Source organism: Echeneis naucrates, chromosome 14 (assembly GCF_900963305.1).
Source record: "Echeneis naucrates chromosome 14, fEcheNa1.1, whole genome shotgun sequence".
NCBI lineage: Eukaryota > Metazoa > Chordata > Actinopteri > Carangiformes > Echeneidae > Echeneis > Echeneis naucrates.
In genome coordinates, this window is record NC_042524.1 from 539,568 (window position 1) to 555,749 (window position 16,182).

Here is a 16,182-nt window from a genome sequence, read left to right on the forward strand (position 1 = left end):
TTAATGAACCAGGTGCAAATGCTCACAATATGAGCGGAATAATCACAAAGATCATTCAGGGTTAAAGAAATGAATGAATAGCCGTTCCTCCCTCCGGAGCAGCAGGAGGCGCTGACTTTGTCCAAAAAGAAGAGGAAAATATAAAACCTGCTTTAAAACAGAACAAAAGCGTGAACTGTTGAAACTTATTGATCGTAGTTTCCCGGCGGTGACACGCTGACTCCATTTTTCTGCGCCATGACGGAAGCTCGCCCGTCGGCCGAACGTCGCTCCGGCTTTCTCCGCTGATTTCCGGCGATGCGGCTCGTCCGGTGACGGCAGCGACGTGGGGCCCAGATGTTGGCTCCTCCGGACCGGGACGATGACCGCAGGTAGATTAATTTAAACTGACATTTGTCAAACTTTCTGTGAGACTTTTTGTTGTTCGTCGCCGTTCAGTGACGTCAGTTTTTGTACCGGAAGATTCGGCTGCGACGCTTCTTCCCCAAACTCCTTTTAGAAATCAGGACCTTTTCAGTTCGCTCGAATTATCAGCATCAGAAATGAGGATTAGGTGGATTCTTCCATTCAACTAAAGATGCTCATTAACTCGGCTCATTGTTCAAACACGTTAACGGCCCTTAAAACAGATTTTAGCTGGCTCATACAACAAGCACCTACACTGTCTGTGTGATGCTGATTTCATTACTTTCTGTGTTCACTTTGTATGTTTTTATCGATGGCATTGTCATTTATCAGTAAACGCATAATGATGTTATAAGAAGCATTTAATTCCTTGCAAACTGACTGATCCTCCAATGGTTAATGACTGATAATTATTCAATAGAGACATTCTGCCTTAGAAATACTTTTTTTGTTGGTATGTAAGACTTTAGGTTATGAACTGAATCTTTTCCAATGCAGTAATAATAAATGTAAATATTGGAGATTTTAATCCTGATGCTGTGACTCCCTGCAGTCTAATATGGATGAGGTGAACGTGGTGTCTCTGGTTGTTGGGAGATGTGTGGACGCCTGCTACCTGCTGCTCGACCTGATCCTCAGGACGTCCGGCTGGCTGCTTCATTTCCTGTCCGGTGTGGGCTTTTACTTCCACAACACCTTGGTTATCCTGAGCAGTTCCACTTTGGTCGAGTACTGGAACTTCGCTGTGTTCTCCTTCCTCACCATCACAGAGGCCATCTCCGGCGCCACCCATGCAACACTGCACGCTGTGGAGTCCTGGCTGCAGATGCTGGGCGGAGTCTTTGAGAGTTTCAAGATGGTGGGACACCTCTTGTGTCATGTGGCGTGGCGCACCAAGGACGTGCTGCACCGCGGGTTTATTCTGGGGAGCTGTGTCCTGAGACAGACATGTGAAGGCATCCTCATCGTGCTGAGCCTCATTCTCTACTTTGTCAACACGGTGGTCAACATCGTGCTCATCGGCACACAGAACTGTCTCTCTTTGCTGGCGGGCGTCTGGGACACGGTGGCGGACCCCATCTACAAAGTGGCAGAGCTGGCTCTGAATCTGTTGACCTTCCTGTACAGTTGTCTGGTTGGTGCCTCCGTGCTGCTGTTGATGCCCTGCCAGCTGCTGCTGGACTTCCTGGGAGCATTGGGACGAGTCTTCATCACTGTTTTCATGGTTGACTCTCACAGCCTGCTCGCCACAGCGGTTGCCATCTCACTGGCGTTGGTGGTGTTGAACCCAAGGCTTCCTGCCCTTGCTGGACGGCTGAGCCTCCGTTGGGCTAGCGCTCTCCCGGGAGCTCGTGGCGTTTGGACGACCTTTGTCAGGCTCTACACTGTGATGCTGGAGTCAGCTCTGGCCTTTCAGGTAGTCCACACCGAGACAACACACGGCATGAGTAGAACCAGGTTGCCATTGACTGAGGCTGAGCTGCTTCCAGAGAGCAGCCTGAGCCTGGACGACTCAGCCCGGCCTCAGGGTCTGCAGCATACAGGGCCAGGGAGCGGCGACGCTGGGATGAACACATCTCATCTGAGCTCAGCCATTGAAGACGGTGAGCTTCTGCGCCTGCTGAAGGAGCAGGAGGAGAGGAAGAAATGTGTAATTTGCCAGGACATGAGCAAGACGGTGCTGCTGCTGCCTTGCTGCCACCTCTGCCTCTGTCGCCACTGCGCCGACATCCTGACGCAGTGCCGACCTGCACAGCAGCGCTGCTGTCCGCTCTGCCGGCAGCCAATTACAGAGACCTTGGACGTCTTCCTGTGATCAGTGACGGTTGATCAGCTACAAACTGCAGCACATGAAACAAGCACCTGAGCTGCCCATTGATCTCCAATAAGAAATGAGACGATCAGCAGATATGTTTTTGACGTTGTTGTTCTGGGTCATTATCTGATGTTTTTGTTTTGGGTTGAACAAAACAGAACTTTTGAAGACGCTGCCTTAAACTAACCAATAGAAAACTTGAGAGATTAATCAATAATTGAATTAATTGATTGGGGGGGGGGCAGAAACCCTTAATTAGGGCTGGGTGATATGGAACCAAATCCCATCACCGTATTTCATATCAGTCAATATCAATAGTCGATATATCACGATATAAATCAATAATTATTTCTGTGAAGTTTAAAGGTTCCTTTTTACTCCTATGTGAGATGTGAAGCTACCAAATTAATATTGGTTTAAATATTATTTATTTTCTGTCAGAAGTTAAACAAATGAAATGTACTACAGACCTTGTAGAATTGTATTTGAAATAAATGAAATGATTACATAATAAAGTAAAATCTTAATTCTGAGCAGTCAGAAGCTTCAAGTGTTGCAGGAGAACGCAAACAAATCGACAACCAAATTCTTTGGTCAGCTACAAAAAAAAAAAAATTAGCTAATACAAAATAGAAAAGTCTAAATTCTGACCCGTCCAAAGCTCGACACAATTAGCAGTGCAGCTGCTCTGCTTCTTGTTGGACTTGAAAAAGCCAAAATGTCTGCACACCACCGAACTCCTTGTGAGAGCCGGCTGCCGTGCGTCAACCTAACCTGACGGAGCTGAACTCTATTCCAGCTCCATGATTGGCTCAGCATGGCACTGTTCTCATCATCATTGGCTGTTCTGGGATGAGTTCTATCGAGGAAGTGTTATTTCATGATAATCACCGTTATCGTTGTATCGTCCAGCCCTCAACGTGGTCCAACTGTTGTTTTGAGGCTGGCTCAAGCAGGCTGTCGGTCCCAAAGACTCCCATGTTGAAATGTCTTCAGAGCAGAATTAAATATGTTTCCAGTCTGGAACAGAAGCTGTTCTGATCATCGGCTCTGATGTTGTATCAGAATTAAAGCTGCGAATTAAAAACAGCAAAGTATTCATATTTCTATCAGGACACGTGGACTGTAACAATTCCTGAGCATCAAATGTTTGGTCAGTGTTAAAATCCAATTCGCTGCCACCATCCGTTAAATAAAAGGTTGATTTGTGGCTTGGTAAATGGATTAGTTTGTTTTCCTGTTGACTGACTAATGGCTTTATCCAGATTTTTACTGTTTATTCTTTCATGTTGTTATCATGGAGATAAGTTAGCAGTGTCTTTTTACCAAATTCATCATTTCAAACACAAGAAAACAATAACAATGATACAAATTAAACAAATCAACAAAAAAATAAATAAATGAATAACTAAATAAACTGATGCTTTAAAGTCTATTGTGGAGGAGTTCTGTGCCAAAATCTTTGTAAATGACTTTAGATCAGCAGATGACATGATTAAATAAATGAATGTATGAAATAATGGAAATGTGCTCAGACATGACTGGATTGTTTTTCTATTGATATTAATCTAATTTAAATATCAGCATCGAGCTTCTGGTCTGACAAAACCGCAATTGGCTCAGCCAAAGCCAAAACAAAGCTCTTGAATCTTCGTTATGCAAAGGCGTGTTGAAGGTCGAAGGCTGATTATTATCACTGGATACAGACACTTCAGCGTTTGTGCTAAAGACTATTAAGTTAATAATGTTTTTGTTTATTATTGCATGGTCCTGCCTCTAAAATGTATTTATATATGTGTGTTTTGGGTGTTCATAATTAGAAATACAGATGTTAAATTTTCCATCCTAATATGTCCCTTAATCAATCAATGATGCCTTCTTTTCTTATGCTGCGATTAATAGAGCTGGTCTTTAGTCGTTTCTCCTTTTTTGGTGCTAAATAAAAGCTTCAGTCTAAACTGTTGTTCTCTGCTGGTCTGTAAAACGTCATTGAAAGTCCTACGTTGATCATGAAGGTTTGACTTTGATCAGTGGTCGAAGTCAACTTGAAGACAAAGCTACGTCCCCTCTCTGAGAGCATTCAGGAGCTGGTCCTTTATCAGAACCACAGACCAGGACAGTCTGGATTCAGATGGTCCCCTTTCAGGGTCGGGCTGACGGTCAATAAGGCCTGTTTACCGACTCTACTACAACACAAAGATTTGCTGCTGACACGCCGCACTCAGTTTTCTGAACGGATTCTAAGTCCCAAACCTCGGCAAAACCAGCACCACCTTCAGGGATCTGGAGACGTGGCTGAAGTCACACATAAAAGGTTTGAACCAGCATGAACCTCTAATATCAACACAAACAGTTAGGGGGCTGAAATCTGCAGAATCAAGAAAACTCAGTTTAACTAACCTTCAAATCCACAGAGTGTCAGTGTCAGTGTCCGGACTTCGACCCTGTGGAAAAAATAAATGTCATTGAAGCTTCACAAACAACTCATCTGTCAACATCGTTTAATGTTAAAGTCCAATCCGTACATGCAAGTTTAAGATTTCAAGTGACAAGAGCTTAAAAAAAAAAAAAAAAAAAAGTGTTTCTGCCTTTTGGAGGATAATTTAATGTTCTTGGGGTAAAAAAAAAGCTGTTTAATTAACATGAATTGAAATAATGACTGAGGATGCTGAACAGTCCGTCAGACTACACGCCTTTTCCTGCTCGGCTATATTAAGGTCACCCAGGTTGCAGAGGACAGAGTTGGGCTGCGTTCAATCCCGTGTGAGGATGAAGATCTTTGTGTGTTTCCTGCTGTTGCTGTCTCTCTGGTGTGCGTCCACCGAGGCGCAGACACGGGACATCTATGAGGAAGTGGACGAACTGAAAGCTTCATTGGCCAAACTGAAGGTGGACATGGCGTCCTTACAAAGTCCTCAAGGTACGGTGACGGTCAAAAACAGATTGATGATTAACGATAACGATATATTCTGTGTACTTCCTTTTTGTCCAGAAATGCTGCTGGGCACTTATTCTGACTCAGTCTGCTTTCTCTTGACTCCGCATGGAAAAATCTGACATTGTAAAAACACCCACAGAATATGAATGAATCACTGTTCTACCTCATGATTTCAGCGATGGCATTTCTCTCTCTCTCTTTCAGTCAAGGTGGCTTTCTCAGCCTCTCTTTTAGCTAATGGGTCAGGACACACTGGGCCCTTTAACAAACATGAGACTCTGATCTTCAAACACGTTTTGACAAATGTTGGAGGGGCCTACAGTCCGACCACAGGTACTGATTCAGACATATTAACAGTATCAGTCCTTCTGTGCTGTGATTAACAGAAAAAAACGTCCCTCAGGTCTGTTCACCGCCCCTGTCAAAGGAGTTTACCACTTTGAGTGGCATATTCATGGATATCTATCCGAATCAGCTGCTCAGTTGATCAGGAACTCAAACTACATTTATACATCAGTTGAGAAGCAGACTGAAGGTGATGCAAGTTCCTCTCAAGCTGCTTTACTGCTGCTGGAGGCCAGTGATGTTGTGTTTTTGCATCTCTACCAGAAAACTAAAGTATACGACAACGCTAATCATCTGACCACCTTTAGTGGTCATCTGCTTTTCCCAATGTGAGTGAAAATCTCACCTCCCTTTCTCCAATAATGCAGAAATTGAAACAGTTTTCAAAATTGTATCTGTGTGAAAATAACAACAACGGCTAAAATATTGCATGAATAAGTTTAAAATAAATGCCAGTAACGGACTCAGCAGTTTACAGTCAAACTGCTGACCTGCTCCTGATTCCGTCATCAACTCCTGGTGTCCGTCTCATTATTCCCAAACTGATTGTTCCTGCCAAAGACTTCCCAACTTTCAGACTTTCGAAAGAGAAAAGTATTTTTACTGTTTAGTTCCCTTAAAGACATGAGAACAAACTTCACACTGAGCTGATGAATAAACGATCCAGATAGAGGTCTAAATTTAACCCAGAAAAGACCCACAACCCACTTTAACTCAGATGACTTCTGGTAACAGTAGTAAACTTGAAAGCGAGGGGTTAATCACATCATCAGTCTGCAAATCAAACAAACATGAACGGTCTAAATGTTGGCAAGAGACAAGAAAGAGCTGCTGGAAAGCTGTTGGAGGAAACGTCCACCTGTAGACCATAAGGACCTTTGAAATTCAAAGCTGGGGGTCAGTTCTATATGAAACAATGAGGTCATTCTGTGACCTTTACTGACACGTTTGAAAAATGAAAGCCGTCATCTCATCTTTGCTGAAATAAAAACATTTCCATATTGAATGTATTTCCATACTGATGAATTAAGCATATGAAGTGAATGAACTCAGATCAAGAAGACAGAAGGAAATTCAAGTAAAATTAGATTGATTAAAAAATAATAATAATAAATAATGACGATCTGCACTAAAATGCTCAGTTAAGGAATATCAAATGATTCAGTCGGAGTTTTTTGTGGATGAGACGTCTTCGCTGCGAAGTTCCCAGAAACACCATGTTTTTCATGAACAGTTGGTCACGCCAACACTCTGTCACGGTTAGTTGGGTTTTCCTGCTCTGAGCCCCAAACACGAGCTCTGTCAGCACAAATTTGACAGATCGTCCTCCTGAACTGGGCGCTGCAGAGGAGGAGCAGGCTGATTGATGGCCGCTGTTCGTCAGGAAGACGTGATCACATCATGTCGCCTCATTAGTGTCTGTTTGTCTTACTAAGTGTGGAGACCAGTCAGTCAGAAATAAACTGCAGCACTTCAGATGTGCTGATGAGCAGGCTATCTGTTTTCCCAAACACACACACAACCACCATCATAAAATAAGCTTAAATTTAATCTTCAGCCCAAACAGATAAACTGTTTATATTATGAAGACGTGTTTTTTATTGAGGGGCCAAGTCCCCACAATGACACCAACCAGAATATATCCCCATAATTCATACACACACACAGCAGAAGGTGTGTCCAGGTGGAGGTGATGGGAGTATAAATGGGGAGGAGACCTTCTGTTCTGCCTCACACCAACCTGGTCTCAGCTGCCCAGCCGCCTCCTGCTCTTCATCACAGCCTCTCCTCCTCCTCCTCTCTGACTCTACAGGTAAGGTGTTCTTCTGCTCTGTCCTGGTCTCCTGTCTGAATCAGATTTTATTAGAAGTCTTTGGTTTTCATCCAGCATGGCGGCACTGTGGCTCCAGTCTGTGTCTCTACTGGTCTTACTGGTTGTCTGGTGGCCGGGCTCCCATGCTGTGGCCCCCCCACAGCACCTCTGTGGCTCTCACCTGGTGGACGCTCTCTACCTAGTCTGTGGGGACAACGGATTCTTCTACCAGCCGAAGAGAGACATCGACCCCCTGATGGGTAAGACCGCTCATGGCGACGATAGAGAAGTTAGAGACTGAGAAACTACACGAATGATTTCACATATGATGAGAAAATTAGAAACTTAAATTGGCTGTTAGTACACAGAAACAAAACAAGATCATTTAAGATACAGACCCCCCAAAAGAAAAGCTACAACAGCAGCAAGAGACAAATCGGAAGCTCCAACTGCTGTGACATAAAATCTATATGATGTTTGATTTTAACAACTCACACTAGAATAAGAGCAAAAACACTTTCAAAGGTCCCACACTGTATGAAGGGTTAGGGTTATGGTTCCTTCCCTTTAGAGTCTTAAACCTTCATTCTACCTTCTGACGGTCACTGGCTGTACAAAGAAATCTGATTGCATTGAAGTTTTTGGAAAATGTCTGTACTGTACTGTCATTAGCTGAGTGAGCGTCTCAGCTCCAGGTCCTCCGTGAAATACAGATTCTTTTGGTTTCAGAAAAACCAAGAAAAAAAAAAAAAAAGGCAAACTAGAGGCCTCAAAACAAAACAAAGATGAGACGGCTTCTGAATGTTAACACCACAAACATGTTCTTATGGATGTTAAACTTTCAAACAAAACTTTGATTATAACTTTAATACCAGTATGATGACTCCGCCTTTTAACGGCTGTCCTATCAGGTTTCCTCCCTCCCAAAGTGGGTGGAGCTTTGGGGGCAGGTGGAGAAAATGAGGTGGCGGAGTTCGCCTTCAAAGACCAGATGGAGATGATGGTGAAGCGAGGCATCGTGGAGCAGTGCTGCCACAAGCCCTGCAACATCTTCGACCTGCAGAACTACTGCAACTGAAGGGCTCCTGGACTGACCCGCTGACCCCCTGACCCCCTGACCCCGCTGACCCCGACTCCAAAACACACAACTGCTGTCAAATGAAGGGAATTATTTTTACCTAGAAAATAAAGTTTTGTGAATTCAGAAAGTGGTCACTTCCTTCATTGTTCTAACTCTCTGACATTATTGTTCTTTAGCCAGCTTTTGTTCAGCTGCTTGATTTGGTCTCCGTTGGCAGTCAGATTCAAACGAAGGTTTGTGAGTCCAAATGAAATAAAACCGACAGAAGAAGTTGTGTCTCACCTGGACCAGGATGCATTATGGGAAGAAGTCAGCAGGTGGAGACGACCCGAAGGCCTGACGAAACGCCTCGTGTGTTTCCGTAGTGTAGTGGTTATCACGTTCGCCTAACACGCGAAAGGTCCCCGGTTCGAAACCGGGCGGAAACAGCTTTTTTTTTTTTCTTTTTTCTGTCTTTATCTTTATTAATGTCAAATCCAACGTTTTATTAAGGCGTGTCCTGTCGGTGTTTATCCTTCAGACCGGATTACTGTCCCGAAAAAACAAAAACAAACAAACTACAACAAAAATGGCAGAACAAATATAAGTCCTCGGTGCGCCACATTTCCGGCCGGTCATTGAACAGTTCCGGTGGGGACAGTCCATGTGTTTGGCTCTGCGGCTCCTCGGAAGATCACCGTCCAAACGGAGACCACCGGCCGGGCTCCGGACTCCAGAACCGCCGCAGACCTCCAGGATCCGGACTCCGGGTGCCGGTAAGTGCCGGTAACTCTCCGCCGCTCACCGGGGAGGCTAACGGCGCCGCCACCGTAGATTCCTGCGTTTCGGTGGCGCCTTAAACTCGTGTCACCGAATGGAGCGTATTAACAGCCGCCGAGCTGCCCCGCACGGCCCGCACGGCCTCCAGCTGCAGACTTCGGGTCAGAAGTTGTTTCTGCCGCCATTTTGGCTCCCCAACGGAGAGGAACTGGTGGTGCGTTAACGTGCGATTATAAAATAGGACACACGGGCTCCATCGGACATAAAAAGGTCAAAACAAATCAAAGTGAGTCTGATCCGTTTAAAACTTTAGCTGCTTTTTGTTGGAAATGTTCTTCTTTTACTCTCCTCACGGACCTTTAGTGGTTTACAGAACTTTCGGCTCCAAACTAAAATATTGATTAGTTTCACGAAATGTGTTTATTGTTGCCAAAAATCATCGTTTTGATCCAATACATTTTTATGTCATTATAATGCAAAAAAATAAAATAATAAAAATAATAATCTGGAATTAAATTTCTTATTCAACAAGAAACTAGCCATGCGACATACCGAGTGCTCTAAATCTGTCCCCGGCATATTTACTCTTTAAAAGCACAAATTTAAACCATATTCCTGCTGACGCTGAGTAAACAACAATTTCAAGGTGCTCTATCAACATTTTGGTAGATTTAAAGTGAAGTTCTAAAACTTGGGAATCAATCATGTTTTTACAAGGTTAAAGATAAAGACAAACTTAATTTGGTCTCCAAAGTGTTTCATTTCTTTCATTCGTTTTTTGTCAATTATTTTGACCAGAAATTGGCTAAAAATTGTTTCTACATTTTCTTTTATAAATATTAGAATTATTGACTTTTTTGATTGTCTACCTCTTCAGAATTTCATAGATCTTTAAAATCATTGTTAAACGTGTGTATTTGGGTAACTTCATTAAACTATGAGTTTTACTAACTATGAATCTGTGTATTGTGATTCTGCTTACAGACAGCGGAGACGACAGAATCTGGGTTTTCAGGACAAAGTGAGTACAAGCTCGGTCTGATTCACAAAAGCTCTTTGAGCTCAACATGTTGACAGTGAAACTTGGTTAGAGTTTTTCTGCCTCGACTGTCTGTTTCAGGGTTTCAGCGTCATCATGGCCAACATTGATGACAGCTACATTTGGCAGCGTCGTATCCACCATGGGATTCGGGACCAGAAAGGGCCAGTCCCTTTTCCAAGCTCAGTGGCAATTGGTTTGGAGTTCAATGCGGCGTTTGAAAGGAAGGAAAAGTTGGATCTTTGTCTGCTGACGAACGGCGTGATGCTGGAGCTTTGTGACTTTGCCAGAACTGTGACCAGATCTGAGAAGTATTTCCTGTTTGAAGTATTGGAGTTCAACTTTGACCTTGGTCTGGACACGGACAACAACGTACTGTGCTATGACTACGCATCACGCGTTCATATTAAAATAAAGCAAGTGAAAGAACAAATCAAGCAGAAATTTCAGAAATACAGAAAAATATTTACTCTGCCGAATGTATACACAATAAACGGGAAATATTATCCCAGGTATCTGAAAAGAAACAAAATGGATACTTTGGTGTGCACTGACGGAAACAAGGACATCCAAATTGGTCAAATGACGGATAATCATGGCATTACAAGCCGCAAGCTAAGTATCAGGAAAAAAGGCGGAGTCCTGTTAAAACAAACAGCTGATTATCCTTTCTGTAGAGAACTCGGTGTAACTCTGGCTGTTCAGTCAAGTGAAACATCCAAACAGAAGCTTGACCCAAAACTGCTCACCAACGGTGTGATGCTGGAGCTACTGGACTTTTCCAGAGGACTTTGTGGATCACAGACTCAGATCATTTGTGCCCTGGTTGAGCAAAACTTTGGTCTTGTATTAGATAAACTGCGCTTTCGCTTGCAATTGCAGAAAATGATTGAGAGAAAAAATTGCTGTCCAACAGTTGAGGACAAAGACGCGTACCGGAAGGAGATGTTTCAAGTCCAGAGTGCGAAACAGGACCAGAGGTGTAAAAAGAGACCAAACCCAGACACGGCTTACCAGCAAGTGGAAACAGAAATATCAGCCGCTAAGAGACGGCAAAGTGATGCCCGAGAACCAGATCAGGACAGCGACCTGTCATACACGTGTCCCATTGATTTTGAGACAGAAATGCTGGCAGGGGCTTCAGTTGGAGCAGAAAAAGTCCCCTTGGAAAGTAGTTTGTTGAGAACAGCTGCAGGAATACATCAGTTTGTGCTGGTGGATGTAAAGAAAGAAGAAGAGGAAGATGTCATCTCGCCGGTGCGACCTCAGACCAACGGCCTCCAGAGTCATTTAGTTCGGGCTCATTCAGAGGATGATGCTCTCTCACGTCTGTTCTCTGAAGACAAAGCCCAAAACATAAAAGAAAAGACACATGAACAGAAGCTCTGGATGAGACGCACCATTCGCTCCAAACAAATCCTGAAGTCAAAGCGAATTAATGACCTGTTTGCCCAGTGCAGAAAGATCGGTCTGGACTTTAACGTCAGCTCAGGCAACAAACAGAAATTGGACCTACAGCTACTCACCAACCAGGTGTTGGTGGAGATTTTGAGATTTGCAGCTGCAATGAGAAGGGCCATATCATTTTTCTTGTTTGACATTCTGGACAAAAACTTCAACCTTCCACATCACGATGAACTTCATTGTCGCAATTTGATTTGTCACATAAATTCAAAAACAAAGATTCTTCAGAACCATCCTGCTATCGAGAGAACGGAGTTTCTCAACCGACCTTTCCCTTTCCCAGAAGCTTACAACCTAACCAAAGTCACCAATACTGAGACGGAGCAGCAGATCATCTCAGCTCTACACTGGCAGACAGAGAAGAGTTACCCGTTCTGTAAAAAGTTAGGTATTAATCTTTGGGCCACTGAAAAACCTCCAGCCACACAGAAACTCCATCTGAGCGACCTGACCACAGGTGCAATGCTGGAGATAATGAGCTTTGTCCAAGAGTTGCGTGGAACGGTTTACAACACCGTCAGTGACATCCTCCAGCACAACTTTGATCTTGGCCTGCAAAGTGAGTCCACCCGGGTCGTGCAGGAGATCCAAAAATGGTACTTCAAACAAAAAAAACTGATAAATAAGCATAAAGGAACACCACAAATGAACACGTGGTTGAATATGGTTGTCTCATTCAATGGTCATTCACAGCAGGCGCCAACCAGCAACAAGCCGAAGGATCCGGATTCAGAAGATTCAGCCCCAAATGTAGAAAGTGGAAAAGTGCCGCTGGTGAAAAAAGAAAACAGCTTTCACATCTGCAGAGAAATCGGACTGGAGCTGAATGTTGGCTCAAAATCAGAAGCCAAAACAAAACTTGATTTGCGGTTGTTGACGAGGGGAGTCCTCCTTGAGATGCACCAGTACGTGGAACAGAACTGCAAATATTATGTTCCCACCCTGTACGAGATTCTGGAGTACAACTTTGACCTGAGCTCTCAGAGCCATCGGAAGGAGGAGCTGGCCTGGTCCATTGCCGCCCAGGTGATTGCCATGGCGGGTAAAAATGGCAGGAAAGGAGATTATCTGAAAACGGTGTTTGAGCTGCCCGTGGAGCCGTCAGAGGTCGCCTGCAAACAGGAGCCCGAAGACGACGGCTGTCCGCCGGACACCAACCGTGATGATGGTGGTGACGTCATGTTTGTCCGACAGCTGAAGCCCATTGACATCGAGGTGGAGGTGGAATGAACTCCAAACTCAGATTCTGTTTGATTATTATTTTTTATTAAATAGTGAGGAAAAACATCTGCGGCTCCAGATGTGGATCAGCGATGTCTTCGTTCTTTGGTGTGCACATTTTTGACATTTTCTGTTTTTGTTACTTTTTGGGGGAAATTCCAAAGAATAAAGAGTTAATTTTTTATTGTGTGTTTCAGTTTTCCTGTTGATTCTAAAAATCAGGAAGGAGTTACCACAGGAAAGGTGTGTTGATGTGAGTGTGATAAACGGAGGCTGCTACTTTATATTATGTGCCAACATAATAATTCACTTCAGCTACTCATTATGTTTAATGTAATTATTAGATGGAGCTAATTAGCATTTTAATTACTTCAATCAAATACACAGAAAATAATTACCTGATCTGTGAAAGGGCCAATCGTTAAACACACTTCATTTGTTCGAGTTTAATTGAAGATTGTGTTCAATATGATTAGACTTTTATTTAAAAATGGCTTACTTTTATTTTCATGGTTTCTCTCCTGCATGTTTGTACCAAATTAAACAGGAGGTGCTGAGTTTCCTGAATCAGTTCATTTTCAGAATAAAACACGCTGCTTCACAGTTTGGATGTGATGACTGTAAGACGATGACAGCAGCTGCAGATTGTCCTTCAGGTTTCTCTTTGTCAGTCTCTGATGAGAACACCAGATGTCAGCAGAGACCAGAAGTCCGTTTGCCAGACTCACAAGAGCCCATAAATCATTCCATCTGTTCTGTCTGCCGCTTCACAGGAAGTCAAACACGCCGTTTAGTTCCAGGTAAAGTATTTCAATCTTAGCCACAATTTTCCCTTCTATCAGGTTACTACCAGTGTGATGTCGACGTTGGAGTCGGCTCAGTGGGCTGCTGAAGAAATCATTGAAAAGACTGAGACCATAAACTCATCAGGTAACGTTTACTGAGCTCAAAAGGGTTTTTGGTTTTATTTATGTCGTGCCACACGGAGAAAAACAAGTTGTGGGAAAATATGAGGAGATGAGCCGAATTCATCGTTAAACAGTATTCTGCGATCTGCGGTGTAAAACTGAACTCCCCAGGCGGCAACACACTCCGAGACGCATCTGTACCGACATATGGACACTCCTACAGCTGTTCATCATCGGAGTCCAGGGGGCATGCAAATATTAAAACATAAGCTGAGTTCACTCTCACCTGGATGTGGATTCAAAATCTGGGTTTGAAATCCAGATAGCCATCTATCATCTTTGTTCAATGTCTGCTCTCTGTCTTTGTAGAAATAAGTGGAAACAACCAAATTTGAAAAGGCCACACGGTCCAAAGGTCGACCCCATCGTGGTTTCTGATCCTGGAACAGATCCAGTGAAGATCTCAGAGGAAGCCTCCCAGTCTGGGAGGTCTGGTTGATGTGTTTGGCAGCGACGACGCTGCTTCATTTCCTCGATGACCAGTGAGGTCAGCAGCCAGACAGGGGTCAGGGGTCAGAGGTCAGAGTCTGTCTCTGCGTCCTCACAGCATTCATCCGAACCATCAGATGACGGTCAGACAGTGACCGCACGGGGATGTTTCTCATCGGATGGTGAAACTCGTTACCGTGGTTACGGCCGGTCGGCTGACGTTGTTCCGTTGTAATCTAAGTTCATCTTTGTTGTCGTCCGGACTACAGGCGAAGAAGAAACGAGGACGGAGGAACATCTCTCTTCTGATAATTAAAGGAGCAGGCTGATGTTTACAGAGACCACTTTTTGTCTCAAGGCACGATGGGAAAACAGACAACTGTGCCATTGATAAGCAGTCAGACTGTACTGAAGTCTATGGGAAAATGTCCCTGCTTTTATGGGAATTCAGTTTTGGATTCTGTTGCACAGAAAATGTTGAATAAAGGAAAATCTGCTTCATGTCCTCACTGCTGATCTCAGTGTGACCAGCTCAAGGTTAAAGGAGACACTTTGAAAGCTCTCTGATTGATTTAATTAAAAATAACTTAGCACTCCTCCCATCACAAGTCTGTCCTTGCACACGAGGCTTTGCGTCACTAAAGGAGACTTGCAGACAAATTACAGGCTCTCTGTCCAGAATCAGTCGTTCTGTTGAGGAAATCACAGCTGCGCTCCAATCAAACCTCCGACTCCCCGCCGTCTTAAATGGGCGGATGAGCAGCTATAAATGGAGCCGGCCTCGTCCCTTCCCATCATTCCCCTGGTGAAGGGAAATCAGAGGCCTGTTGTTTTCTGGTGCTTCGTCTTTTGTATCGCTCTCTTTGAACCTTTTCTCCTCTCTGGACATTTTCACGTCCACCCTGGACCTGTCTCCAGTCCATCAAAGGACAGACACAAAAACACCACAACAGGAAGAATCCTGGTGATTATGGGCCGGATATTCTATAGATACAAACACAAATCATCACTCACATCGAGATAAAAAGTGTCACGCCAACACTCATCCGCCATCGGACGCCGGCGCTCTGGGTTGTGTTGACGATTAGAACCCAAACGATGAAGCTGTGGAAGCAGACAGACGGTTTCTGAGGGCATTTTGGAGGAAGGTTAGTTAAAGCTTCAGATAGGAAGACGAGCAGAGACGCCAGTGAAGCCGTCAACACGAGCAGAATCAGCTCTTTATGTTCAACCTCTCAGAGGGGATTATGGGAGTTTGACCACTAAACACGGACATTGGATGAGCAGACCCACAACGAGGCACCGAGCTGATTCTATGTCAGGAACTTATCAAAAGACAATCAGAGTACGTAAAATGTAATTATGGCTTTTGGTTTACCGACTTCAGCAGCAGCAGCTAAAGCTGCCATTATTATTCTCACTATAATTATCAGGCTGTGTGCAGACGCTTCACTGGACTTTTCTGATTTGATGGCAGAACCTTTAGAAACCAAGTTAAAGGTTCTGATGTTTTACATTTATGTCTCTTCATGAAAAGCTAAAAAAAGTGTTGAAGTGACAGACTCAGTAGCTCCACGATGACAAACAGGAGACATTTTACAGCGTTCAGCTTTTCTTTGGTTATTCTGCTTTAAACAGTATTTATCAGGAAAATCTGAACTGATCAGACAGAATCAGAAGAGTCTGGAGTGTTAAAATCCAGAGTTGGGTTCAAACTAGAAACAGAAAGTATCAACAAGGACGGTTTATGCTGCAGAATACTGAAGCTGTAAATCTGATGTCGTAGCAGAACGTGAACTTTTTGTTCTTTTAACAAACCAACATCCCTCAAAGTGTCAGAAGCTCATGCTGCTCTGCACGTCTGTCCACTGAAGGTTGGGCTCAGGAACCAGCACCTCCTCCTC

The 16,182-nt window shown here is 43.9% G+C and overlaps 3 protein-coding genes, 1 long non-coding RNA gene and 1 other non-coding gene across 9 annotated transcripts; 4 read left to right on the top strand and 1 right to left on the bottom strand.

Annotated features, from left to right (window-relative positions):
* Positions 1-115: 115 nt before the first annotated feature.
* Positions 116-4,173, top strand: LOC115054070 (E3 ubiquitin-protein ligase RNF26-like). Its single transcript, XM_029519082.1, has 2 exons — positions 116-371; positions 959-4,173. The coding sequence occupies exon 2, from the start codon at positions 965-967 to the stop codon at positions 2,219-2,221; it is 1,257 nt and encodes a 418-aa protein (XP_029374942.1). The 5' UTR covers positions 116-371; positions 959-964; the 3' UTR covers positions 2,222-4,173.
* Positions 715-9,323, bottom strand: LOC115054084 (uncharacterized). Of its 4 annotated transcripts, XR_003841579.1 has the most exons (5): positions 8,681-9,323; positions 7,246-7,570; positions 4,622-4,665; positions 3,113-3,294; positions 715-2,026 (listed from the first exon to the last, which is right to left on the bottom strand). It is a non-coding gene; the product is annotated as an uncharacterized LOC115054084 (long non-coding RNA). The 4 variants fall into 4 exon arrangements; XR_003841578.1 differs by lacking the exon at positions 7,246-7,570 and having other exon boundaries at positions 715-2,023; XR_003841577.1 differs by lacking the exon at positions 7,246-7,570.
* Positions 7,394-8,395, top strand: LOC115054080 (insulin). The gene is made up of 2 exons (XM_029519090.1): positions 7,394-7,577; positions 8,229-8,395. Exons 1-2 carry the CDS (start codon positions 7,394-7,396, stop codon positions 8,393-8,395), a joined length of 351 nt encoding a protein of 116 aa, XP_029374950.1.
* On the top strand, positions 8,754-8,826 carry trnav-aac (transfer RNA valine (anticodon AAC)). Its single transcript has one exon. It is a non-coding gene; the product is annotated as a tRNA-Val (tRNA).
* Positions 8,864-13,065, top strand: LOC115054069 (uncharacterized). Of its 2 annotated transcripts, none has more exons than XM_029519080.1 (3): positions 8,864-9,153; positions 10,142-10,178; positions 10,278-13,065. In XM_029519080.1, the coding sequence occupies exon 3, from the start codon at positions 10,293-10,295 to the stop codon at positions 12,888-12,890; it is 2,598 nt and encodes an 865-aa protein (XP_029374940.1). In that variant the 5' UTR covers positions 8,864-9,153; positions 10,142-10,178; positions 10,278-10,292; the 3' UTR covers positions 12,891-13,065. The 2 variants fall into 2 exon arrangements, with proteins under 2 accessions (XP_029374940.1, XP_029374941.1); XM_029519081.1 differs by lacking the exon at positions 8,864-9,153 and adding an exon at positions 9,325-9,443.
* The last annotated feature ends 3,117 nt before the right edge of the window (positions 13,066-16,182 follow it).

Excerpts from the sequence above, each read along its gene's own strand:
- LOC115054070 (XM_029519082.1), top strand. The coding sequence starts at position 965 with ATGGATGAGGTGAACGTGGTGTCTCTGGTTGTTGGGAGATGTGTGGAC.
- LOC115054080 (XM_029519090.1), top strand. The coding sequence starts at position 7,394 with ATGGCGGCACTGTGGCTCCAGTCTGTGTCTCTACTGGTCTTACTGGTT. Across the intron at positions 7,578-8,228 it reads AGACATCGACCCCCTGATGG|GTTTCCTCCCTCCCAAAGTG; the intron begins GTAAGACCGCTC and ends CTGTCCTATCAG.
- LOC115054069 (XM_029519080.1), top strand. The coding sequence starts at position 10,293 with ATGGCCAACATTGATGACAGCTACATTTGGCAGCGTCGTATCCACCAT.